The 27,197-nt window shown below is 51.8% G+C and overlaps 1 protein-coding gene across 3 annotated transcripts in view; it reads left to right on the forward strand.

Annotated features, from left to right (window-relative positions):
* Positions 1 to 25,619, forward strand: part of TBXAS1 (thromboxane A synthase 1) — a 158,458-nt gene extending 132,839 nt beyond the window's left edge. For all 3 annotated transcript variants that reach the window (XM_073899271.1, XM_025854823.2, XM_073899272.1), the window contains 4 exons: positions 17,642 to 17,733; positions 21,438 to 21,575; positions 22,978 to 23,140; positions 25,380 to 25,619. In XM_073899271.1, coding sequence (XP_073755372.1) covers positions 17,642 to 17,733; positions 21,438 to 21,575; positions 22,978 to 23,140; positions 25,380 to 25,454 — 468 coding nt within the window. In that variant the 3' untranslated portion in view covers positions 25,455 to 25,619. The remainder of the gene's footprint in view (positions 1 to 17,641; positions 17,734 to 21,437; positions 21,576 to 22,977; positions 23,141 to 25,379) is intronic.
* The last annotated feature ends 1,578 nt before the right edge of the window (positions 25,620 to 27,197 follow it).

Consider the following 27,197-nt stretch of genomic DNA (forward strand, 5'->3'; position numbering starts at 1 on the left):
AGTTGTGATGACAAATTCCAAAGCCATGCATGGTCCCCAGAGCACCTTTCCCATTTCTTTTTTTTTTTTTTAAGGTTTTATGTATTTATTTGAGAGAGAGAGAGAGAGAGAGAGAACATGAGCGGGGAGGGCCAGAGGGAGAGGGAGAAGCAGAGTCCACGCTGAGCAGGGAGCCTGATGTGGGGCTCGATCCTAGAACTCCGGGATCATGACTTGAGCCCAAGGCAGATGCTTAACCAACTGAGCCACTAAGGCACCCCTCCCATTTCCCCTCTTGTGGCCCTGTAAGAGTACATCCCGGCCTGCAGAATCCAAATGCAGGGCTCCTTCTGGTATTTTTATTAGCTCAGCAGTCAGTCAGTTTGTGCAGAGAAGTCGACCTGGTGCTCTCCCTCTACCCCACAGAATAACCTTGCCTTTGGTTTCCTCTCGGCCCCAGCAGAACTCACAGGGCTTGGCATGGGGAGCCACAACCCACCTCCTCAGGAACGCACAAAGCAAGATGCTCATAGCATGACTCACAGACAGCATTTTGCAGCTCCCATGGCCCTTTCCCCAATTTATCTTCCTCCACCCTGAATGGAGCTGGGCTGATGGCGAAGGCTCCGGGTTGGATTCCCTGCCTCAAAGCCAGGCTGAACCACTTAACCAGCTGCATGAGCCTAAACCTCAGTTTCCTCAACTGTTAAAAGGGGATAATAAGCATATCTGCTCCCTTCTGTTGTGGCAAATTAAATGCAGTGACAAACATAAAGCACTTAGCATGGGTCCCAGCACCTGTGCTCTCCAGAAGCATATGTTTCTATTCTGCCGTCGTTTCGATTCTTCCCGTTATTCCCATAGTAAAGATATCACCCCGGAAGCCTTAAGGAGACATATGTCCCTTCATGTGCCTCTGGTTCTCAGCATCCATGCCCCTCAGCCAGGGGTCCCTTCCCTGCCACTCCGGGGTCCCCTTTCAGCCTGGAACTTTCCCTACCCGCCTTCCCTTCCAACAAACTCGCTCTTTTCACATCCCATTTCCCCAGGACACTGTTTCCTGCTAGGGACCAACAAAATAATGGTCTAATTACCAAGACCTGAGGACTTGGAAGGATTTCAGTGATTGCAGGTCGATCCCTAAGGCCCTCTCCTAGGCCTATCATCCAGCAGTCACTCCAGGAATGAGGGGTTCCCCTCTCCCATGTTTCACACGCTGGACCAGATCATTAATCCACAAATCCATCTCCCTACAGCTTCCCCTCATCGCTTCAAACTCTGGGCCCCCACTGAATGACCCTTTATAAGTTAGAGACTACACCCCTCTGGTTTCTGCAAATGTTCTCCATGTGGCGGAGGTTCAAGTGCCCCGGCCACCCGAGTCCCGCTCCAGTCTGTGTCCCTCTAGAGGGTGACACAGCCAGAGTGGCGGCCAGCCCAGGGTGTGGACGGGCAGAGGAAAACACGGTAGCTGTGTCTGTGATAGTGGTTTCCAGTAACCGGGTGGCCCCATTTATAACCCGTTCTCCGGTAATCTTCCCTGACTGTGTCAAAACAGATCTCGGTTATTGTAACCCTGTAGAATAATAAGTCCTATAAGTTTAAAATACACTAGATAGAAAAGGTACTTCTTTTTATGTGCTCCAAAAAAATAAACTCCTTCAAGCATTCCGAAGCATAGTGAACAACGTCATACTTTACCCTCTTCAAATCTTTCCTTCCAAACACTTCGCTCTACGGTGGTTTTCTGTGTCTGGGATTAGTCTGTGTCTCCCATAGGACCGGAAGCTCCACAGGAGACAGACTCACCATAGTAGCTCCAGTGCCCATGGGCCTCCTGGGGGGCCCTGAGGAATGAGTGGATGGACTACCCTTAGAGGCTCTGATCCCACCTCATCTCATCCAGCCCCTCCTCCTTTTCTGTCATGTGCCAGACAGTCGGGCGTCCGGGCACTGAGGTCCTGGGTTGGCGCGGCACCCAAAAGCCTGTTCCCAGCGTGGTGTCATGGCGGGGGCTAGTCTTCAGGTGTGGTGTGAGACGCCAAGTAGACATTCTGGGAGCATCTCCAAGGAGAAACTAAGTCAGAGAGTTGGTCGGGCCTACCAGAGGAGTAGTCAGTCTACACAGGCTGGCCAGAGGGGAGGAAGCCCAGGCTGAAGGTGGCAGGATGGATGGGGTCGGGGCGGGGGGCATACAGAGCTACAGCTGTAACAGCCGTGCACACTCACCAAAGACTTACTGCCCGCCAGGCATGGGCAAGTGCTGGCCGTGAACAGGCTTTTTGCTGACTACCAACTTTTTGGAGATCTCCATTCTGCTGGGTGAGAAACTGAGGCTGACCATGAAGCTGACCACGGTCACATAGCCACTGTACAATTCTGGCTCCCAAGGCGGAAGTGTGATGTGGAAACAGGGAGCAGACCCTGAAAGAATTCCCCAGGTCGCCTGTACAGAGCTAGACTTTATAGAACCTTCTGGAAGCTTGGGGCTTAAACAATGCCCTAGGAGCTTAAAGGTACAGCTGAGAGCTGACACTGAGCCCCTGAGCGTGGCAGGGCTTCTTGAAGGGATATTAAGGGGCCCCGGTGACTCCAGGGTGCAGCTCAGCTGGAGAACCAGTATGAGTCAAAACACTAGAGGAAGCAGCTCTACTGTGCCCTTTCCACGGCGGCGCCCAGAGGCCAGGGAGACCCCAAAACTGGAGTCTCACTTCCATCCCCCCACAGGGACTGGAGTTTCAAATCCACACACCCTGCGCGAGAGGCCAGAACGGGTAAGGGCAGAGGGACCGTGCTCTGGCCAGAGACCGGCCGAGAGTCCGACACGCAGGGACAGAGACTGCACGCGGGACAGAGAGAGACCGCACGCAGGGACAGAGGCTGCACGCGGGACAGAGAGAGACCGCACGCAGGGACAGAGGCCGCACGCGGGACAGAGACCGCACGCGGGACAGAGGCCGCACGTGGCTCTTTGACTGTGTTGTGCTGTTTCCAGCTCATCTGGCCAGTAATCTTACAGGAATGTTCAGGACCAAAGCCCCCTTCCTTGGCTACATCCATGTAAAGCCTCACCCCATATTTCCCAGCTTCACTCCCCATAAATCTGTTTTCAGGATTTATTTGTTTCAGCTATATACATGATTATAACGTGGCCCTCCCACTAAGAGTATCATCAGAAAGAAAGGTAATGCGCAGGTACATGAAGAGCCTTCTGAAGTGAATTCTAGGTGTTTTTGCTCTAAATCCATAATGATCGTTGCCCTATATTTCATTTACCTTAAACACACACACACACACACACACATCAGGAAGCTAAGTAATCTGGGGTCCCAAAGACCACAGCAGGCTGCCCAGGCCAGCCTGGCCTTGGCCTAGAAGACGGTGTGGGTCACGGCCCCCCCGGAGCACAGGGGACAGTGACACCTGCCGTAACAAATGGTGCTTTCTCATCAGGCAGATTTGACCAGTTTTACAAAATTCCGCTCCCAAACTAGAAACCGAACCCTCCGTACCATTAGTCAGAGGGTGCAGCACATCCTTGCGGGTCCTGCTTTGCTGAGGACGAGAAAAAGGGCTTCCTTCCTCGCCTTCCTTGGCTTGGCCTTGTCAGCCTTTAGACTCAGGCAGACCTGGCGTTTCCTCACTCGGCACTATTTCTGCCAGGCTCCACCCGCTCTCTGCCTCCCAACCTTGCGCACAAACCCCTCTGAGCCTCAGTTTTGTCCTCTGTAAAATGGAAATGCAGTGAAATGATACACGTGACCCTCGCCCTGTGCCTGCCCCCCAGGATTGGCCAATAAATACTCAGTGTAGCTGCAAATTTTACTTTCGTACAAGGACGTCGCTGATTCCACTCTCTGACCGCCGCCCCCCCCGCCCCTGCCCCAGGCCAGGCATCGTTTCTCTTGTCCCCAGCCTTGTCCCCACATCACCTGGCACTGGCTTCCCTGCCCCTCGGTGCACACGGGCAGCAGCTAGCAGCTGGGGGGCCCCGGGGGTGTGCTCGGGCCCAGCACCCCCCTCCCCTTTCCAAACCATGCAGGTGGGTCCAGCACTTGTGGGCAGGATACGGCAGCCCTAGCACGAAAGCCGCCAGCAGTCTGTGCCCCCGGTGAACGCGGCAACTCGAGAGCCTGGCACTCGGGGTGACAGCTAGCTTCCCAGATCGGTCTCTTGTGTGGCAGGACGTGACCCTCATGTCCTCTAGGGGGTCCGGCCTCCTCGTGTCTGCTGAGAGGTCATCCCACCACCTCTGGTCCTGACCCCTGGGGGCCTTCTGTCCAGGACCCTGTAGAGCAGCCAGGCCCTTGCCCCTGGAGCTCCTGGGGCCACCTGTTGTCACCCCCTGATGGGCAGGAAATACAACCTGGCAAACATGCCCAGCCCAGCTCAGTCGTGCCCACCTCCTTAGGGCTGCGTCTCTGTCCCCAGGGGACCCCTGCTTCCCTCCCTGCCCACACCTCCTCCCCTGCCCTGTCCATGGCTGTGGACTTGACCCCTGGCTGCTTGGGCCTAGGAGCCTGCAAAAATCCCTCACCCTGCTGGCCGCTGCCCAGGGCCTCCTGCCATGACACGGTCACCTCCCGCACCTCCGAGGATGCCAGTCTGCCCCCACCTTCAGGTCAGGCCCCTGTGAGAAACCTCACTGGGTACAGGGGAAGTGCACCCCCCCAAAACAAATGGCCGTAATTAACACGTGCCAGCTGCATGCCCCACGGCCGTGAGGCAGAGAGCACATGCTCCAATAAAACAGCAGTAAACGACGTGTCTGTGAAGGAACTTGGTTCAGTGCTGCTCCAAAACCTTGTTCAAGTGCTTTTATTGTTTCTGTGTGAAAGAACACAAAAGCTTTTGGAAAATTGCTTTGGCACAAGCCTCCCCTTCTCCAGGAAGTGTTTCTGATCCGCCCCCATCCCCAGCCTGGGCAGGTTGGGTGGCCCCCACAGTGCCCCCTTCATGTCCCCACTCTGGGCTTCCTGCCCTCCGAGGCACAGCGGGGTCCACAGGGCTCCTTCCCCTCCGGGGCCCCCACTGGCCCAGCGGCACCCGATCCCTCTGTCAATGCCCGCACACAGCAGGTGTGGGGGACTCATTCCCAGTACAATGGTGGTCTAGAAGAGGTGGTCTGCAGACATCCCGGGAGCCTCAGACGTTGCTGAGGGAACCCCTGTAGGACAGATGAAGTTCTTCTCAGGAAAGATATCACAAAGATCTTTAAAATAAATATGTAAAATAAAAGCATAAAGATCAGAACACAGAAACAGAATCATTTTTCATAGAGAGGAGGGGAAGGAGAGGTAATGTCCCCTCATGTGGCCACAGTCACCCTTTTGGGGTTTTGTCCTACATTAAAGGAACAGTCCAGTATCAGATAAAACAAAAACAAAAACGGTTAACGAAAGTTATGCCCTGAGTGGGGACGGGGTTGAAGCCCCCGAGGGCTCGTGCTCGGCAGCTCTGTCCACAGGAGCCGTGGCGGAGCCCCTAACTAAAGCCTTTGTCAGATGCCTCAGGGGTCCGCAGGCCCAGCTTGCCCAGCAGATGGGGCGATGGGAGGGGAGACCTGGCTGGGAGCACTCAGCCTCCCATTCCATGAGGGATGGGGTGCGGGGCTCTCATTTGCAGGGCAGTCTCCCTGTGACTCTCCCTCCCCACCTGCAGGCCTAGGAAGCACACGTGGGCAGGGCAAGGATGGCACAGAATGACTGCCATCTCCCCCCATGTCCACTCCAGGGAGGTGAGCCCTCCACATCTCGAAATGTGGTATGAGGGGAGCGTCTGCGAACATCTGCCATTCCCGAAGGCCCGGTAGGCGCCACCTGCAGGCCGGCCAAGCCTTCCCTCTGGGCCTCAGCGGCCCCCCTTCACCCAAGGCCCAGCCCCCTCCCAGCAGACCAGAGGCATGAATTCCGCGTCTCGGCTCCACTGAACAGAAATCACTACCCAGGCTCTGAGGCACGCGCTATCTGTGGTTCAGTGAGTCTCCTCTCACAGCCAAACTTAATTACAAAGAAAGGGGGCCCTTTCCCCCAAGAACCTCATTCTTCTATATCCAAGCCCGGTCCTCCAGCTCCAGAGGGAGGGAAGGACACTCTGTTGTGTCTGTGGGGTCGGGAAGCGCATGTCAGCCATTACTCCGGGCCCGTGTTTACTTAGCTTCGCCAGCCACCGTGGAGGCCACTCCTGGCAAGGAATCCTTTTCACTAAAAGACATCAGTTACAGAGAAAGGGCAAGGGCTAAAACTGCGTCAGGTGGGAGAGGTGGGGAGGCAGCCACCATGGAGGGTACGAGGCTGCCCCCGGAGACAGGCCCTGGCTGAACACCAGCTCTCCCAGCGTGTGGCCCTGGGCACCCAGGCTCTGGGCACCTCCACCTCCTCTGGGGCAAAGTGGGATCTTACCAGGGGACAGGAGGCATTCCGCGAGGCTCTTGGCACAGGGAAGAGTTGAGGCGGGTCTCCAAGTGCCTCTGCCCCGTCTGCCAGCATTTACCTTCTAGCACCTTCCTCCCTCCTCTGGTCACAGGAGTGGGGAGACCTCTCTCCCCGCCATCTCCCCCAAGGCGGCCCCACTGAATTCTTAATTCTCACTGGCACAGCTGTGTCCTTCTCTGCTGGGACAACCCCACGCCTGCAGCTACGGTGGACTCACAGGGTCCCTGACCAGCATTTGTAGAAACAAGCAAATCTGATTCGTGCACTCCGCACCTCATGTCCCAAAGCAAGAGAATTACAAACAGAGCTTCTTCAGAAAACCCCGGCTAGCACTTGAGGAGGAATCCTCACTACCACCCTTCGAACTGTGATTTATCCCATCTCACAGACGAGCAGACTGAATCTGAACCTTGAGAACTTGCCCACTGTCTTCCAGTCAGATCTATTGAATTCCAGATCTCCGCTTCTCCACTTACCATTCTGCCTGTCAACCGTGAAATTCAAAATCTCAAGAATTGATTATAAAAGAGAAAGACAGTGAATTGTTCCTTGTTTTTTTTTTTTTTTATTTTAACTTCAAAAACTTACAATGAGGGTTGGATATATTTTAAAGCGTAGCTGGACTGGGGGATTATTTTTTGTAAGAGCAGTAAATGAGCATTTCTGTGTGGACACGGGCGGGGGTAAGTCACCCCACCTCTCTGAGCTGTGGGTCCTCTTCCATACCGTGGGGGCTGGGGCATTGAACTCATGGATCTTCTGAGGCTCTGAGGCTCTTTATGGTCCTGGCACTAATCTCCCACTCACGTGCCAGGGGCCAGGGTCGCCCACTCTTTTCCCCTCAAGCCAGCCAGCAGATGTACTGCCTTTCTCCATTAAAATCTGGTATCAGACTCCACTCGGGCCTCTAGACAGCAATTGTGGGCAAAGGAGATTTTTTCCTTTTTTTTAGCCTGGGCCTAGCCCTCCCCACTTATACCCTGAGATGGGAAAAATGGACTGAGCAGGCAAGAGGGAATTTAAAATGAGCTGGAAAAAAAAAAAGAAAAGAAAAAATCCTGCCACAATAAATCGCATCACAGTGGAGATCTCTATCTAACCAGAAAATTCTCAGCCCAGACAATGGCTCATTTATTTCCAACAATATTCAATACAACAGAATTCCAGCCCAACAAAAGGATTTCTACAGGTTCTTGGAGTTGGTTGCAAAGGGATTTAACCTACATAGAAAAGAGAACTGTTCAATTACAGATTCCCAGGCGCGAGGGAGACCTTTGTAAATAAGTTGTAAGGGGGTCTGCTGTAAATGCGGCTGCTTCCCTGGGGGAGCATCTCGCCTCCAGACAGCGAGAGGCAGAAGCACCATGGCCCTGCCTGGAGGACGTTTGGGTAAATATTTGGGTAGAGACGGCTGCTGCTGGGATGGTGAGCAGAGCCGGCAATCTGAGGGAATGGCCCTCTCTCCCAGGCCCGCAGATGATACATTTCTATAAACATCCAGGCAGGCAGCCTCCAAAGACTCCTGAGCTTTCCAAACGCATTTCCTATTCCATGGTCAGCGGGACTGCGTTGCAAGCAGGGGCGGTAAAGAGGAGGCAGGAAACAGGAGGGTGGGGAGGGGTCTGGAAAGCCAGCCTTCTAAATTTAACACACAGTGGCTTTTAGGCCGAGTGGATAAAAAATAAATTCCAATGCTTAAAGCTCTTATCTTTGTTTACCATTTCCCCAAACAGTACATGACCTGGCCTCAGACTTTTAGACGGAGTGATGGAGATGCACACAGGAATGAGGGATGGGGCTGCTGGGGGCAGAGGAGGGGGTAAAGAGAGCAAGCTGATCACCTTCCACCTTCACGTGACATTTCCTCGGCTGGCAAGTGACCCAGGACCTGCTAGTGTCACAGGCTGTCTCTGGCTAGATGGGGCGGGGCTGAGGGCGCTTGTGATGCTTCAGACCATCCTAGCTGTGGAAGGCACCACGGAGTCACTCACATCCACCTCCTTTTGATGAGGGACCCATGAATACCCTCCAGCGACCTTTTCAGATGCTTAGTGACAACTTTTGACAATCTCCAGTGGCCATGGGGCCTTGCCTATTTCATTAAGTTCTAGTCATTGGAAAATCCTTCCCTATATCGAGTCAAAATCGTCCTCCCTGGGCCTTACACCATTGGGCCTGGGTCCGCCCCACTAACTAGAGGGGCAGCACATGCTTTTCCTTTGTCGCGTGTCTGCTGCTCGGTCTGTGGCAATGCTCTCATTTCTGCCCTTGGCTTGCTCGGGTCCCCCCCCCACCACCCAGATTCTTTCAGTGTGCCTCTGGGAGGGGTGTGCCAGCCCCAGCTCACTCCCGCTCGCTCCATCCCCTCTCCCCGTGCTCATCTGTTAAACTCCCCCAATGCTGGTCTCCCCTCCCCCACTCAGCTGACGGAGGCAGTGTCTTTCCCTTGTCCCTAATTTCCGTGGCTGTGTCCGTGGCTGTGTCCGAGACTCCGTCCAGAGTCCCTTCCTTTCCAGTCCCTCAGCCTTCTTTCCCTGGGTGGCCCTGTCGTTCAGTCCTCAGTGCCCTGCTTTTCTTTCTGACCCCCATCCCAGGGGACTCATCCCCCTCTGTGCAGCTGAGCTGGACCCCATATCCCCCCCAACACACACACACACACACACACACACACACACACACACGCACACACGCCTGCCAAAGCAGAGCTGTCCTGGAGGGGCAGCCTCGCCCAGACCCACCCTCCTTCCAGCTCTCGGCCACCCAGGAGTGAAACCTAGGGATCGCTTTCATCACTTCACTCCCTGCCTCCTTACATGCGAAGACTCACCTCCCCTGGCAAGTCTTCCTTTAAAATTATGAGGACTCGGGGCACCTGGGTGGCTCAGTCGGTGAAGCGTCTGCCTTCAGCTCAGGTCATGATCCCAGGGTCCTGGGATCGAGCCCCGCATTGGGCTCCCTGCTCCGCAGGAAGCCTGCTTCTCCCTCTCCCTCTGCCACTCCCCCTGCTTGTGCTCTCTTACTCTGTCAAATAAATAAAATCTTCAAAGAATTAAAAAAATAAATAAATAAAATTACGGGGACTCTGTCTCAGGCTGCACATGAGAATTTCCCGGGGAGCTTTTAGAACACTACCAACCCCTGAACACCAATCCACCAATTAAAGCTGAATATTTCGGGGTGGGGCTTCAGCCTCAGTGGGGAGCAGCCAAGATGGAAAATCACTGTTTATATAGCTTCCCTTTCAACCCCATGCCCACTCTGACTTCTGTACTCTCATCAGAGCTCCTCACTCCTGCCCGGACTGTTGCAGTAGTCTCCCGTCTCATTGTCCTATTGACCAGCTTGTCCAACTGCCTTCTTGTACATCACTCAGCACAGAATACCATTTTTCAGTCTGTCACCTCTGCTCTTCAAACCTTCAGTGGCTCCCTATTACCATAATAATATATCTCTGAATAAACAAGTAAACAGTTTCCCAAATACATAGTGAGTTGAATGTATGGGATTAGGTCTTGTCTCCTCTCTTCCCCCCTCCCCACCTCCACACTCTGCTAAGGACATGCCACACCCATGTCACAGACGTACTGTCTACCTGGGGAGAGAGTGAACCAAAAGAATTTCTCTGCCAATTAAATGCAAAACACTCTCTCCCCAGTGCAGGGAAGGTGAGCAGGGTGATTTAACGGTCATTTACTTAGGGGCTTAGTTCTTTAAACATCATATACAATCGGCTGTTAATGGAGAGAACAGAATCCTAAATATTACGTAACAGCAGATAATCCAACGACTCGAATCTAGTTGATCCGGGAATTTTATGCTTATGAGTGCTTATGTCTGATAATTGGGACAATTTTGAAAAACCAGGTGATTAGAAGTGTCGTTTGTCCCTGCCTCCCCTCTTCCTTCCATGCCCACTATAGGGATAAATAACTCTGCTCCCCCAATGATACGCCATTTTTTCTCTCAACCCTTTCCTGGAATAGAGACAGTGGTTGGGTTTCAGCGTGTTGGAGGGGCAGGCAGAGGGAAGCAGGGGCGAGGGGGGGCTCACAGTGAGATGTGATCGAGGGAACGGGCGTGTGTTCAACTGGTCAACCATTAAAATTTCAGGCAAGATGTACACCCAATATGTAAAACTGTCCAAAATATCTACTAAAGCTGAACATACACATTCCTTGTGACCCAGCATATCCGCTCCTAGGCATAGACCCTGCAGAAGCGGGGACACATGTCCACCAAAAAACATCCGCAACAATGTCCAGCTTTATTTATAATGGCCCCAAACTGGGGCAACTCAAATGTCCACCCACCGTTGAACACGAGAGTGGACATACGTCAGCGCCCCGCCTCACACGTGGGTGAGTCGCCAACACACGCCCGACAAAAGCCTACATCGTGCATATTCTGTTTAGATGCAGATTTTTAAAAGGCAGAGTAATCTCTAGAGTTAGAAGGCAGGATAGTGGTTGCCCTTTGGGGTGGCGGGGGCTGTGACTGGACCGGGTCACGGTGGTGATTCAGAATGCTGGCGATGTCGGGGGTCTTGAGCCGGACGTGGGTATACAGGTGTGCTCGCCTTGTGAAAAGTCACTGAACTCTGCGCTTTAGTTTGTGTGATTTTTTTTTTTCTGTCTGCATGCTATTCTTCCATAAAATGTATATAAGGAGAGGTAGGGAGGGAGGGAGCGAGGAAGGGGAAGAGGAAGAGAGAGGAGAGGGAGGGAGGTTGAGGCAGTACAGCATGATGGACAAGTCGTGGGATTTGAAGATCTGGATTTAGTTCTGACTCTGCCATTCACCAGCTGTGTGACCTTGGATAAGCCACTAACCTCTCTGAATCTTTTCTTTTTTCATCTATAAAGTAGGCAACAAAAACTGCCCTACCTATGTGGCACGGTGCAGTTGTGAGTACCCAATGATATAACAGATGTAAAAATCCTCTGTGCACGGTCAACTACTGCAAGAGACAAAGCTATTGCTATCTTAGATCTGTGAAGACAGGAATTCCTGGGGAAGTCAGGGACATCAATAAAGCTCCACCCAGGGCCATCGGTGGTAAGGGCGAGCACTTGCGGGGTGTGTGTGTGTGCGTGCGTGGTGTGTGTGTGCGCGTGCGTGGTGTGTGTGTGTGTGTGTGTGTGAGTGCGCACACAGGCGGGGTTATGTTCTTTCATTACAATCCCCTCACCTAATCCCTTAATGGCCCGGCCCTCAGAGTATGAGAGCTCCTGGAATAATCCACAGGTTTACGTGACATGGGTTCTGTCTCCTTTCTTTTAAAGTGGGTGTAAAGAGATACTATACACACTCTCCTAATTACTTTTTCTAAGGTATGGACGCATGGCTGCATCTAAGTCGGCCACATTCTTTACATTAGCACACAGGACTTCCTGGGCATCGGCAAGGCAAGGCAGTGATGCTGATAGAAAGATCATCCCTCCGTCCCCCGTTGCCTCTTGCCCCCAACCCAGACCAGCTCACGCAGACCCATCGCTGGACTCTCAAAGCCAGCAAGTCAGAGCCTCTGTTTAGAGAACCGGTCAGCGAGGAGCCCAGGTCCCCGAGGAGCCCAGGTCCCTGCTCAGGCCTCGCCCGCGGGACTCAGTGCTCATCTCGGGAGACTGATGGCAAGGCGAGGGGCTTTTCTGCTGGGTCAGTGGTCAAAAGGGCAAAGCCAGGGTTGCTCCATTTTCCACGGTTTTGTTTCATATTGTCATCTTATGTTCCCCAGAAAATGAGAGTGAATGGAAATCTTTATTCTTCCTATGGGCTGTATGGCCCCTGGCTGTCCCCAGGCTAGAGTGCCGGGTCTTAAGGGATTTCAAGCTCCCCGAGTCTGGAGGGCAGAACGGAGCCCACTTTCTATAACACCGCATCCGGCGACAAATGCCCCATTACCAGTCCAACTGCTTGGGGAGGACAAACCTGAAGCCGCCCCCACTTCTGTTTCCTTTAGCAGAATAAGAAAATGTTAATTTTTCTATTAGGTTCCCTGAATCTCCAGGAAAAATCTTTTTGAAAGCAGTGACATTTTTGTTTTCCCTTTCTCCTTTATTCTCCACATCCTATCATCTGCACACACCCAGCATGTGGTATATGTGTAGGTGTGAGTGACTCAGGGGAGGGGTGTGTAGGGGGGGGTGTCTAGCCCTCAGAGAAAATGACACACAAGAATCTAAATGTGGCAAAATGACATTAATAGGTCAGGAAATAGTATTATTTCTTATTTAAAAGGATTTACCCATAGATTTTCCACGAGGTTCCCTTAACCATCAGGTTTATCCATCACATTTAAATATTGGTTTACAGATCTAAGCTATGTGATAAAAAGACTAAGAGACCAAGGACCTTAGAAATAAAATTAGAAGTTACTGCCCACTGAAAATCAAATATAGATGGAAAAAATCTTCTGGAAAATTAAGGAACTTTGGATTGAGAATATAAACCATGTGGCAAAGATTCAGTTTATGTTTTAATCTATATTTTCCCCAATATTTAGCAATCAAATATTTACTATTTAATCAGTATTTCCCACTATCGGATAATAATAAATATTTAATATCTATTTTCAACCTTCTAAGAGGGCAGTTATTTTATGAAATAAGTCCCAGCTGAAATAAGTTCTATAGGATTTTAAAATCACTTTCTTCCTTAACACGCCCTTAAAGAGTCATTTTAATATGTGCCACAGAAGACCTGATGATGAAATGAGCTCCCTGCCAACGAATACATTCAAACAGAAGGATTATCTGCTCATTGGGTGCATTACGGTTTCCAGAGACCCGTCACCTTACCGTCTCCTTCGCCCTGCCCTGAGAGCTGGGCATGACCCCAACTTACAGGCCCGGTGACCTGTTGATGTTGCCTTGGCAACCGGCCCCAGGCCACAGCTGCTGGGCGATGGATCCAGGATGGAGAACCTGGCTGGACCCCAGTGACCACCCCGAGGCATGGCCAAGGTCAGGGAGAGAGGCTGCAGCAGCATCCCCGTTGGGTGGGAGGCAGGACAGCTTGATTCTAATTCTGAGTAGTATGGCCCGTGCAACAGGAGTCAGGGAGAACCCTCAGGGATCCCTTTTTAACATTATCTTCTGGAAACACAGATGCTTGAAGTGCTTCCTGGCTTGAAATGGGAGGATACTCTGCTCAGAATCCCGTCTGGGTTCTGCTGACATTACAGGCCAAGCAGACCCTCCTCAGCCCTTACCAGCACAGAGGGTCTGAGCGCCAAGGGCGACCGTGGGGCTGGGCCAGAAGCGCAGCTCCCAGCTCCCAGGCTCCTGCCTGCGAGGCTGGCGCTGCTATTTTAAACACGTTTAATTCTTTAGTGCAGCTCTAAGTCTTTGCATGGGGCTACTCCACACACTACTGTTATTTACATTGCTATTTAGTGTTTCAGCTTTTTTTCTTTTTGAAGGAAAACTTTTGAACCTAGACAAATTAGAAGACCACTTGGGAGAACTCTGTCCCCCTCACTCAGTGTCCATGAGAGTCCACTGCGACCCCTCTGCTTTCATCCATTTCCCCACCTTCCCTCACTTCCAGGTTTTGTTTTTTTAAAAAATCCCAGATGTCCTATCATGTCATCGGTAACTACTTCATTCTGTATTTCTAAAATGCAAAGGTTCTTTTCTAAAACAGGACCACCATACCATCATCACACTAAATACAAATGAACCATAATTTCCTAAGTGTATCGAATTGAATACCATCAGGGGTCAGGGTCCTGTGATGGATTCATGGATTTTTTTTTTTTTTTAGATTGGTTTGTTTGAACCAGCATCCAAACAAGCCCATCCACTTTTCACTGGCTTCTTCTATTCCTCCTAAAGGTCTCAGTTTAGGAATCACTTCCTTTTGTCAGCTTCCCCAATCCCGAATGCCTGGGATGTCTGTCCTCTGTCCTCTCACAGAGCCTGGTGCTCACTGCTCTCTAGCCCTCCCCACTGCTTTGCATACTGAGATGGACGGTGAGGTCCAGGAGGGTGGGGAGGGTCCCCATGTGTCAAAGTCATGTGCCCTGTGCCTAGCACAGTGCCTGGCCAACAGTATGCACCAATTTGGCATGTGTCCAACGAATACGTGAGTGAATGAGTTCTCAGAACTCTGTTTCCCATTCCTCCTAAGTCTGTTCTAGAACACGTTCCACATTCAGTATAATGATTTGCATAGAAGGCAGCTTCACCAAAGAGCAGAGACTTGATCATTTTTGGATCCTCAGCACCTTGCCCTGCACCTGACAGGCAGTAGGGGCTTATGGAGGGACTGCTAAATGGGTAAGGACATGGGTTTTCTACTTCAAGTTCTATCCGTGTGCTTTTGGCTTCGAAGGCTTTCCTCTCTGGGTCTCATTTTGCTCATCTCCATAATGAAGAATTTGGATTCACGATTCCTATGTCTTTTTGGGGTATAATTTGCGATTCTGAGTAGGGGCCCGGCATTGCTGGGGAGTCCCCATTTGCCATGCACTTGCTGCCCTCTGCTGGTGGGACTGGTGCAGGACCCCTTTATCCCTGATTTTCCTGGAAAGGACTCAGGGAGCCAAAGGTCCAGATGGGCGGATGGTCCATCAGTGGGACAGGGACTCGAATTTCATTGCCTCACCCGGGTTTGGTTGAAAGGTGCAGGCATGAGCCTCCCTCCACCCCATCTGCCCACTTCTCCCGCAGGAAGGATCCCTGGGGTAGATCGCAGAAGGACTAAGGCAGTGAGTGGTCTCTCCCCAGGGCTCACATTACAACTGCCGGTGGGGGGGTGAGGTTGGGGGGAGGGCTTCAAAAGGAGAACTGGTGCCCAGGCCCCACGTCAAACCAACAGATGAATCCTTATATATTAAAAGCCGTCCCACTGCTTCTAATGTTCAGCCACACGGAGAACCACTGGACTAAGCTGATATTTACATGTGTATCTTGAGCCAAAAGCTTAGAAGCACAGTAGAAAGCTCATCCAGAGAAAGAATAAATGAAGACTTTGACTTTATAATATCAAATTCCCTTAGCCTGCTTTTAGAGGCTTTCTTTCTCTGACAAATGCTGATAGCTTCTAAATCACAAATTTTGCTTGCGGAACCAATACCATTTACTGCTAGGGACGCTGCTTGCAGATCTGTTTTTCTGTTTTTGTTTTTTTCTTTTTGAGATTTAGTTCTATATTTTGGTACACGATACCACCATTTCTTATTTATTTATTTATTTATTTATTTAACATTTTCACCATTTGTTAAGTCTCCTTTGGTGGCAGATAACAGAATTCAGCTGTTGCTAACTGAGGCCATAAACGAGAAAGTGCTTTTAAGAGTTCTGATCCACCACCCATGGGGCTACTTGCAAACAGAAACTGGAGCCCTAAGGGACACCAGGAAATGGTGTCTCTCTGTCGTTTGCCTCCGCCTCTCTCTGCACATTTAATTCATTTCTTCTTTCTCACAGCCTACTGGAATTTTCTGCTCATTCATCCACAAGGCAGAACATGGTCACCAATAGATCATGACTCACCGGGGTTCAGTTTCCACCCGGTGGAGGAAAAACTCCTTTTCTCTAGATCCAAATTTCCAGACTGGTGCCCTTGGGTCAGAGGCTCACCCTCGGGCCAATCAACCATGGCCTGCGTGGCCAACTCCACCATTCTTTGACACAAAACGGAACTATGGGGCCCCTCGCTCAAAAGGCAGGGGCAAGTGCCATTAACAGTAGATACAGAGGTTCTCCCTTTCTTCTTTTTCTTTAGCATGAATCTTACCATTCACCTTTACATCACGCAACACCAGTTTTAAATGTAAATATCAGAGCATTTAACTCACATGCAAAATCACTGAAATTACACAATTTGTATTTTGTGACTCACAGGCCAGAAGAAACAAGCACAAATCAAACTACTAAGCATTAGAAAGAAGAGAGGTGCCCCAGGGTCCCCAAGGAGGCACTCCCCCATGCAAGGGGGTACTGCGTGGTCTGGGGAGCCAGGCCCTCACGCGTGTTTGGGGGCCATGCCCCCTTCTGCTAGCCACTAGACCCATGAGGGGCATGGTGTGGCCAGCTGCAGGCCCAAGAATGGCTCTCTGTGGCAGGGGCCACTCAGGGCCCCTCCATGGACAGCTGGGGGCCTGCAGCCTGGACTTGCCCCCAGTGCTGCCCTCTGCTGCCCTGGGGGGGGGAGGGTCAAAGGAAGCAAACCTCCAAGCTGAGGACTGCTCTTGCAGCAGCACTATCTGGTTGTAAGAAAGAAGGTGGTCACCAACCAAGCAGGTGACGCACTCTGGCTCTGTAGGGAGTGGGGTGAGTGGGAGGACTTGGGGAAACCCAGCAGAGCTGTGAATAAGCCTCCATGACCCCATTCTAACCCTCCCCCCCATCCTGCTCCCCAGCTCACATTCCATGTGTCCCTCCTCCCCAGGCCAGGGGTGACGGTGAGGGTGACAGTGTCACTCCAGTGGGCATTGTCCAAGGGACCCTGGGGTCCCCCCAACACAGGGTGCTGGGTCATGCTTCTCCAAGCCTTTGCCCTTGAGTATCTAATGCGCATTTCCCAACCTTTCCTAACCTGATTGAAGAGCAAAATCTCCTTGTCTTCATTTGTATTTTTCATCACGGCAACCTTATTTCTCTTTCTATGCTCTGCCCATTCATATCCTTTGCCCATTTTCCTAATGAGTTTCTTTTCTTACTGACTTAGAATGCCTCTTTGGGTTTTGTCACTATGCATCTTTCATGTCACTAGAACTTTTTTTTCTTTTTCTGCGATTTCACGCTGCATTTTTTAACTTTATGATGTACCAGTTACTGCCCCCGTGGTCACCCCTCTGAGGCTCGGTTTTCTCATCTGAGAGATGTGAGAACGGCTGCCTCGTGGGTCTACAGGGAGGATTAAGCCAGATCGTGTCTCTGCAGTGTGTAGCCACCACGCCACCCTCTCTCCATAAATGCTCGCAGCTACGCCTGCCGCCTTTGCGTTAGAACCAAACTTCTCTGTAGGACACTCCAAGGTCCCCAAGTCCCAGGCTGGCCGGGCTGGTCCGCAGTAACATACAGCACCACGACACAAGTCCGAGGGAACACGCAGGGTGCTGACCTAACGCAGCTTGGATTGTACTGACTGCATTTTGCCGAGTCTCTGTTTATGAGCCTGCTAAGTCGGAGCAGGACTCTAAAGCTAATGGAGAAGTCAGAAAGCTGTGGGACTCAGCGTGACTCAACTTTCTTCATTTGTCACCCCACCACCACCACCACCAGACGGCCCCTGACTACAGCAGCCTCCAGGAAGGCCTGCCCTACCTGGACATGGTGATCGCAGAGACCTTGAGGATTTACCCACCGGCTTTCAGGTATGCCTGAGCTCCCCCACCTCCTCCCCCTGCCCAGGCCCCTGCACCCCAAAGGCCCTTCCGGGACATCACTGTCTAGGCTCCTCACCAGTCCTCGGTCTGTCACCACCTGCGTTATTGAGAATGCTGGACTCAGGTTCCTGGAGGGCAAGGCCTGAGTCTTGGGTTTCTTGGGTTTCAATGCCTTCCATAGAGTGACCATAGCAGTAAATGCTGGCTCATTTTCCTCTACATTAACTACCTTCTCAAAGGGTCACTGGTCTATTCTTAACATGACCTCCCTCCCCAACCCAAGCCAATCTCCTTGGCCTCCTAGCCTTCAATGGCATTTGCTAGTCCTCCTGCCTGTTCATCTGTTTGTCCATTCTTTCATTTGGCAACTATTTATTGAGTCGAATGCTGGGCCAAGCACGGGGAAATCGGCCGTGTACAAAACAGATAAAACCCCTGCCCTTGGAGCTGACGTTCCAGGGGGATACTTCCAAAGTCTGGGAGGCTGCTCCTCACCCTCCAGCCACCCACCCCTGTCCCATCCTTTGGGCTCCAACCTGACACTCGCTACCCTGGGCAGTTTGCCTCTCCTCCCCCAGCATTTTCGAGCAAACTGTACTTCCTATTACATTCTTAGACACTTCTCATCCCCTCTGCAACATCTCGCCCGGGGACATCTGCTCACACCACCAACCCGTAAGTGCCTCAAAAGCAGGAATCGGGTCTTCTGCTTCTTTCCAGCTTCCCTTAAATAAGGCAACACATGGAGCACAGGATCTTAACTTGGGCCCCCAGGCCTTTAGGGAGGGAAACAGTGACCAGATTTCAGGTTCTAGAAACAAGAAGCAACACAAAGCATTTAACCTATCATAAGTTCCACTCTGCATGTCTAAAAATTAGTATACCCCAACATCCATAGGGAGGTATCTTCTGCCATTCTAAAAGAGAAAATGTGGATGCTCTGAAGATATCTCACTATATTCCAAACCAAAAACATCATACAGAGTGTGATTATAGATATTGTCCAAAGTGTTCGGACCCGGAGCAAATATAGAGAACTCCAGAAATGTGAGTGGAATCACATGGTCCTCAAGCATGAGGTCCTGAAACCCCAGGACTTGCCGGGCCACTCTCCTGACGCCAGCATTCAGACTGATTCTGTGGGCCTTCCCTGATTTCCTTGGGAGCCACAGAGCACACCGTCATCCAATCCTTGCTTTTTTAATGATTTATATCCAGCTTCCTTCCAAGGGAACTGTGGGCAGCTCCTATACACATTAAAATGAAGCTCAAAATAAGACATTCAGTGATAGAACAAAGGCCGTCCAGGGGGAAGAAGCCTTTACGGGACCCCAGAGAGGGCCGATAAGGGGGGCCAGGTCCCCACTCGGGTGCCGCGGCTCCTGCCAGAGAGGAAAACCAGCCGAGTTGAACAGGCGCATTCTCTGGCAGGAGGAAAGTCTATAAAGTGATCAAAGATAGGTCCTTTCCTGGATCTAAACTCAATCAAGAACTCGGCGCGTGAGACCTTGTAGCAGGGATACGCTGAGTGACAAAGTGAACAGGCTCTTCAACACCCAAATGCTCTGATCGATTCTCTGAGTAACCCTTAGAAACTTTAGAAATAGTACTGCGTAGAAGGTGGCCACACGGCTGCAGGGAACCAGCAGTGGGTGATCTCACTTGAAGGCAGGACAGAAATGAGGGAACTGGGATGAACTGGTTGACTCCCTCATCAAGTTACATAGAGTACCAGTGCTCCGTACCTGCAGAACAACTTTAGACAGAAAGTCGAGAGTCTCACACCTCCACCCTTCGTGGGCTGTGTGACCTTGGGTAAGCACCGTGCTGTTCTGTACTTCTGCTTCCTGGATGTTCAGTGGGCACACAATGCCTGCTCGGCGCCCCCCCTCCCCACGAGTGGTGAGAAACAGTGGGACAAAACTTCTGAAAAGCTGCACACTCTAAGTCGTACGTCACCTAACGTATGAGGTGAAAGCAAGGACTGACCTTCCAGGCGAAGGGCCAGCTTCCAGCCTGCTCCGGTCCTGGCAAGCCACGAGCTCCTGGGCCTCAACCTCCTCCATACCTACTCTGCTGGAATTTTTAATCCTGTCAGCTCTGCGGACTTCTGTTAACAAACAACAGAAAGGAGAGAGCCAAGCCATCATTATTCTCAGCCAGACGACAGGCCAATTCGCTTCAGCCCAGGCAACAGATTTGGGGGTGAATACAGATAGAATGTGAATTTTATTTATTTTATTCTACTTTAGTATTTTAATCTCAGAAAAGTGCGTTGGCTTTTCCCAGGCCCTGACGCCACCTTGACTGATCACCATTATCCACCAAAAAAAACTCAGAATGGCCCCTGTAGAAAACATACCAACTCTTGTTGAAGTATTATTAATGTGAATCCAGGATTCCATGCAGTATAATTCAGCAGATTTTTCTGGCCTTGGATATGGCCTGGCCTAGCCAGACAGGAGGCCCAACCGTGTACAGAAGGGAAAGTCCTATTTTCTGGCTTCTAGGGGGCTTGGATCCAGGTCCAAGAAATTTCCAGTAAAGATGAAAAAGAAGAGGATGTCAGGGTCGAGCCTAGTTTGACTCCTTTAGAACCGAGGCTGCACATATCAGAGCCCCCGACCTGCTTGCTCTGATCTGAGCACTGGTGTTTCATTACCAGCTCTAAGCACATATTAATAGCATTGGTAGCTTAGGATCTGAATGGCGGTCCCCAAGTCCTGGCTTCTCTTGTTATATTAAAGGTTCCTGACAGAGTAATGAAGGCTGCCAAGAGCCTTAGGTTGCTCTTCTTTTTTATAAGTGAGAACAGAATATAATGGTAATTAGTATAATAATTTTATCTCCCCTGAGATATTTAGGAAAGTCCAGCCCTATAATTTGAAATAAAAGCCAGCATAATTTTTTAATTTTTAAAGTAATTATCTGTATTATGAAAATAGTAGGCTTGTACTTAAAAAAAAATACAGAAACCAAAAAAAACTAAACAATACAGAAGGATCTGAAGAAAAAGTTGGCACCTCTGGTCCCCTGCCATCCTCCAGCCCAGTCCCATCCCTTAGAAGAAATCATGGTGGAAGTTCAGGTATTCTCCCAGAAATTTTATATTTGTGTGCAAACATGTATAGTCTGGCCCTTAAAAATACAGTGTAAAAGGGACTGTGCCATGGCATTTGGTAAACAATCTGACCAGAAGTTTTGTCCTCAGTAGAAGTTACCCCTAGTGACACAGACAATGAATGGAGATCAGATGTTCAAACCCAAATTTCCTTTAGGTAAAGCGAGGGGGTGGGCGAGGGCCATTTAAAGAGGCTTAGCCATGGACGGAAGATGAGGGAAAGTGTGGCCAGGGCCATAACCCTGCAAGCCCCCCCACAGGAAAAAGCCCTTCAAAGGTACCCATGCTCCCCCAGTCAGGCCTAAGAGAACTCGTCAGGCTTGATGGAGGAAGGCACATTCACTGAGGGCCAAAGGAGTCTAAGGAGCTTGGAGGCTTCAGGGTTGTGGGCAGTAGGTTAAGGGGGAGGGGGTAGAAACCATCCTGGTCACCCCTGCAAGGGGGCTGGGCCTCCTGTCCCCCTAACCCCAATCCACACTTCAGGCTCAGACCCCATTTGCCCCAGCGCGCTGCCGGCAAGCCCTGCTTGTTGCTGTGCATCAAGGCAGGGGTGACCGACGTGTCCCCACAGGTTCACGCGGGAGGCGGCGCGGGACTGCGAGGTGCGGGGGCAACACATCCCCGCGGGCACCGTGGTGGAGGTGGCCGTGGGCGCCCTGCACCACGACCCTGAGTACTGGCCACAACCCGAGACCTTCAACCCGGAGAGGTGAGCTCAGTCCCTTCGAATGGGCGACGCGACTGTAAGACACTTGGGGGAGGCAGCCAAGGGGAGACAAAGATTTAGTAAAGTTGTCCCCAAACAGTTAAAAGTCATGGCAAATAGATACTCGAGAGACATAATTTCCAAAGCACATAACTGTACCATTTTTAAAAGCCCCGAACAGAATGCAGAGATTTCGCATTTCAGCAGCCCTGCGTGCAAGTAACAGGGCAATTTCTAACGGGTGTCCTCTGTTCAAGCCAAGAAACAGGACACAGGATCGAATTGCTGGTGTGCCCTGGAACGTAACAAAACATTTCCTTTTTTAAAAAAAATTGGAGCTTGTCCCAAAACAAGAGTAATCACAGCAATTTCTCCCTGAACTCATGAGATCCAGCTGTGCTAACAAGGTAGACCCGGATCCCCACTCCTTGGTCCTCTACATGGATTGGGTCCCTTGTCTACATTTCATTTCTAGGCTCCCGGGTTGAAAATGTCTGAGCAGGCATCCACACCCTCCTCATCCGAATCAATGGCTATCCCTCCCTGGCGTGATCTGGCAATGAGGAGGGCTGGGCAGACAGACCCTGTTTCCACCTTGAGGAATTTCAAATTCCTGTGGAAAGAGACCCCACCCCTAGGACCCCGCCCCTGGGAAGCCATGGGCCGCGGGACCGAGATAAGTAATTTCTCCCTGAACACAGTGAATATCGAGCACCAGGGCTGAAGCCGAAGTGAGCTGGCTATTATAAGACAGCGTGGGCACCCAGCTCTACTGTCCCAGAGCACAGGTGGCAAATGCTATGTGACAGCAGGTAGGAGAATTCCTGCATTGGCCCAAACACAAAAAGCCCCCAGTGGTTCCAGTTTCACCGCTGGAACCAGAGAGGCAAGTGTGGGCAGGGGAGCCGCGGATAAACCTGCACGACGCCGCCTCCAGGCAGGGCTGGTCCCCAGGGATTCTGCTCAGGGAGCTGGTGACGCCCGGTGTCCCGCTCTGGTTCGTGGGGAATTTGGAGCCACAGGCCCAGGTGAGGGCTGTGGATTCTTAAGACTTTTATCCTGGTGGATCCTAGTGCGCCTTCAGGCTCATTAACAACACAATCAGTTCTTGGGTGGGGGGCAGGGCCAAGAGGGCCTTCCAGGCGATCCTCCTCCTTCGCAGTCCGTCTAGGGTTTTGCGGGACTGCGGAGAGGGCAGGACGGAAGCTCAGGGACAGCTCGAGGGCCCGAGGGGACAAGATTCTGTTGCCGGAGACGGGGTCAGGCCCATGTGCTGGGAGCGCGGCCTCAGATGAAGGGGCCCCTCGGCCACTGCGAGGGGCTGACGAGGTCCTCCTCCCCAGCCCCGGGAAGGGAGGCGGGTGTCCCGGGGCCTACCCTGACCGCCCGACCCCCCGCCCCGCAGGTTCAAGGCCGAGGCGCAGCGACGACGACGTCCCTTCACGTACCTGCCGTTCGGGGCGGGCCCGCGGAGCTGCCTCGGGGTGCGGCTGGGGCTGCTGGAGGTCAAGCTGACGCTGCTGCGCGTCCTGCGCCGGTTCCGGTTCGAGGCCTGCGCGGAGACGCTGGTGAGGCCGCGGCTCGGGGCACCGAAGGAGGGGGCGGTCCTCACCCCGGCTCTCCGTGCCGGGCCATTTCCTCCGGATCAGTGTGAGGGGGGTGGGAATAATCACACCTTCTCCCCGTTCCTGTTGTGTGAGGGTTGAATGGGTCCGCCCAAGTGCGCAGGAACGCACCTCGCACAGAACCTGAGTCTGCGTTCCTTATTGCTACGACGGACCCCGTCTGTTCTGCGAGGCTGCGCCTGCGAGGCTGGAGCTCTTCCCTGTTCGGCGAAGGGGACCCAGGGATCCCCCAGAGTAGGTTGTATTATTCCCATTCTTCAGGTGAGGAGCTAAAATAAAGCTCAGAGAGGTTAAGTCACTTGCCTGAGGCCACGCACTTGGGCTGCAGGCTCTGTGAGGGCAGGAACCAAGTCTGTCCTATTCACTGTTGCAGTCTCCAGCACAAGGACCAGCGCAGGTGCTCACGCGTTCACTGAACGGATGTTCAAAGAGCAAATGAATGACTAGCCAGGGAGCGAAGAAACGGGCTCCAACCAGATCTGGCGCACCCCCCAAGCCTCCCTGCTTCCTCTCCCTCTAGCTGCCTCTGCGGTGTCTGCTGTGCCTACACAGCCTGAACATGGTGCCCCCTTCATGCCTGTTCAGGAGCCCTCTGCACAGCCGGACACGAGCGTGAATGGGGACAGGTACTAAGTACACAGTGATGAAATGGACAACTTCTAGAGTCCGAGAGTGGCATTGCCTCTGACAAACAGAGACTGGGTTCAAGGCTGGAGAGAGGGAGGGGCAAATTGGGAACACAGAGCCAAACCAGCAGAGAGAAGGGCAGGCCCCCTAATGACTGAGGTGTTCCGTGTGTGCAGGACTTCCTTTTGGGGTTTGTGTAATTTCCCCTTGATCTTGACAAACAGTACAGCAGCATTTGTCCCAAAACCCTGCTTATGCCTGGCATTCCCCAGCTCAAGAACCAGGCATGAGTCCCTGAGCCTCCTGGATCTACAGAGAGCTCGTCTGAGCCCACTTTGTGTTTTCTGCCCCAACTTCCCACTCTGGGAGGGTTCTACCCACTCCTCCCTAGCTGGAATGCCATTGCCCGCCCCCACTTCCCTGGCCCCAGCCTAATCCCATCTTCCAAATCCTTTGGTGTACCCTCAGATCCCGAAGCGGCCCTTGAGAAGTCCTGCTTACAGGGCTTCTCCCATTGCTAGCCCCACCTCAGGTGTCCGTTCCTCCAGGAAGCCCTCCCTGACTTTGCTAGCTCCAACTGATTCCTTTTTGGAAGTCCAATGGTGTTTCCAGTTTGTCTAGACTGGTGTTAATTCGGTAGCTGCTAGTCATATGTGGCTACGTAAACTTTAATAATCAAGTAAAAAACTCAGCCCCTCATTTGCACTAAGCATATTTCTAATGCTCAGTTGCCACGCGCGCTACTGGCTACCATACGGGATAGCACAAGTTTAGTTCATCTTCTTTCTTGGTGATATAACTTGTCTCCTATCTGAACTATAGCCCCCAAAGACATCTGAAAAGCCCACCAAGACCCCAACACTAAGGCCCGGTGATTCTTCTTTCCCTTAAATCGTTCATTCACATTAGCCATTGAACCATCATTTTACTCAGGACTCAAGGGGACACGCTGCTTCTTGAGTAATTCTTTGGCTTTTCTTCCAAGTCTCCAGTCCACCATCCGTCTGCCTTGTAAGTTAATGAGGAAAGCCTTCTGAATGGCGGTGAGGCTAGAGCACAGCACACATGAGAAGGGGACAGTAAGAAGCCACTCTCCCAAAGCCCCTTGGAAAGAGAGGGGGCTGCTCAGTTACCACCAGGGCACCGGGGAGTGAGAGGAGGGGAAGTGAGAGAGTTTGAGGCTTTGCTCTTCACTTCCCAGTCGTGTGACATTGGACGAGTCACTTGGCCTCATTGAACCTCCATTTCTTCTTTTGCAAAGTGAGATACTACTACTTCTTATGCAGGCTTCTTGGGAGGATAAATGCTAAGTTCCTTACTCACCGGCGGCATTTTATTAACACAGGAAAGAGGGTCAGGCACCAGTGTGCTGCTGGGGCCCCAGCACCCAGTGTCCCTGAGATGCAGCTTTGCTGGCTTCTCAAGGCCATGCTAGGGAGGCTGCTTTGCTCACTCACCCCTGCTGTCTCTCATTTCCACAACCCCAGGCCCAGTTCCAAAGAAGTTTCCCTGTAGATGCAGTAAGCTGTAACCAGTCTCTTCATCTCTCTTTTAGGTACCACTGCAGCTAGAATCCAAATCTGCCCTAGGTCCAAAGAATGGTGTCTACATCAAGATTGTCTCCCGCTGACAGTGTTATGAGGACACTCCCAGATTCAAAGAAAACCTTCATGTGGAAATTCAGATTTTGAGCAAAAACATCACTGAAGCAATTGAAAGGGTCCCTTACATGCAAGTATAAAAGAGGTCTTTATATAACATTTCCTAAATGCTTAATAAATGTTTGTTGCCCTTAGTTTTGACTTTGCTGATGATGTATGAACCACTGCAAAAAAATGTAATTTTGTCAAAATGAGAACTCGGGGTCTTGAAGGAAGTCCTGGCCTCAGGATGGAAGGCATCTATAGAGCAGAGGACACGGGGACGCTCAGGTGAGCTGCCCTGACAGCACCAGCTCCTGGGCCTCTTCAGCTTCTGGTGCACTCGGGGCGTGTGACTTAAAAAATGACATTCATCGGAAGCCCAGCTTCAACAGTGGCTCAAAAGCTTTCTTATGCTTTGATTTTCCTAGGTAGGATAATACTAACTTTATATTAAAAAACTAACTTTATAAGGTTTTAATACGCAGAAGAGTGAGAGAGACTGAAATGTAGGCATCGGACCTTCTCTTAATTTTGATCAAAGAGTCAAAATGTAGACGCGAATTTGTCAAAACTATCGTGTTGCTGAGAAGGGCTCTCAAGTTGAATCCCACATCTGCCGCCAGCCACGTGTGGCTGTGGCTGCTGGTCTTCCCACGTCCCTGTGCCTCTGTGTCCTCATCTGTAAAACGGGGCAGCTGACCTCGATCAAAGCCCCCTCCTCTGCACCATCTGAGCAGCATGAAGGGGCTGAATGTCCTATAGATAGCATTCCAAGCAGGAGCCAGGAAGCATGGCTGCCCAGACGCTGACCCACCTTTTAGGCTGTTTCAGGAGAGCTGGCACAAGAGGTTTCCATGTATCCACGGCTGTGGATGCTGCCTCTGCCGTTGGGTCCTCTCCCACTCCAGCCCAGAAGACCCCATGCTTCCCCCAAAGTCCTTCCCCGGAGACAGGAAGGCAGCCTTGTCCCCCAGCGCAGTCCCAGCCCTAGGAGCTGCCCAGCCAGCCCATCACACAGCTCTCTCTCCACCCTCACTCTCACCACTGCTCCTGTCTGGGCCCCAGCCCCTTCTAGATGTCTGGTCCTAGGGCTCAGACTCATTGGAGAAAGCCACACGTTCCCATTCCTGGTGACCCATCTGCCCTTCCTGACTGGCCTGCCCATCTCCCAGCCCCGACCCTCTATGGCCATCACAGAGCCTCATCCTCGAGAAGGGCCCAACGGAGCACCTGGCTCCCTCCTCAGAGCACAGCCTGCGCCCGGCGCCCCTGGCCCGTCAGCTCCATCCATTGGCTTCCCTCACCTTCTCTGTCCAGGTGCTTCCCATCTTCAGACACAGCGGTGAGGTTTCTTCATGTTCTAGAATTGCTGTACTCGGCCCTTCCACTGTTTCAACCCACAATCCCTAGCTCCCCTGAAATCCCACCATCCATGTGCAATGCCAGCTACCACGGGGCAGAAGATGGCACGGACTAGACCCTCCACAGGACCTTTAGCTGGATCTCAGCCAGGTCCTCGTGCCTAGTCAGTCACACACACTTGCCCTGGGTGCCACCGCCTCTTTGCACCGAGAGTTACCATCATTGTGACTTCATCCCATCACCAGCCCACCCCCCTGATCCCACAACCTGGTCACACGGACCCCGTCCGTCTCTCAAATTTCAGGTCCAAGTAGGTGTTCTTCCTGGCTTGCTTTCTGAAAGGTGAGCAAATCCAGGGCCCCTGCAGT

Source organism: Callorhinus ursinus, unplaced genomic scaffold (genome assembly GCF_003265705.2).
Source record: "Callorhinus ursinus isolate GAN/ISIS: 27379988/994484 unplaced genomic scaffold, GSC_fseal_2.0 scaffold12, whole genome shotgun sequence".
Taxonomy (NCBI): Eukaryota; Metazoa; Chordata; class Mammalia; order Carnivora; family Otariidae; genus Callorhinus; species Callorhinus ursinus.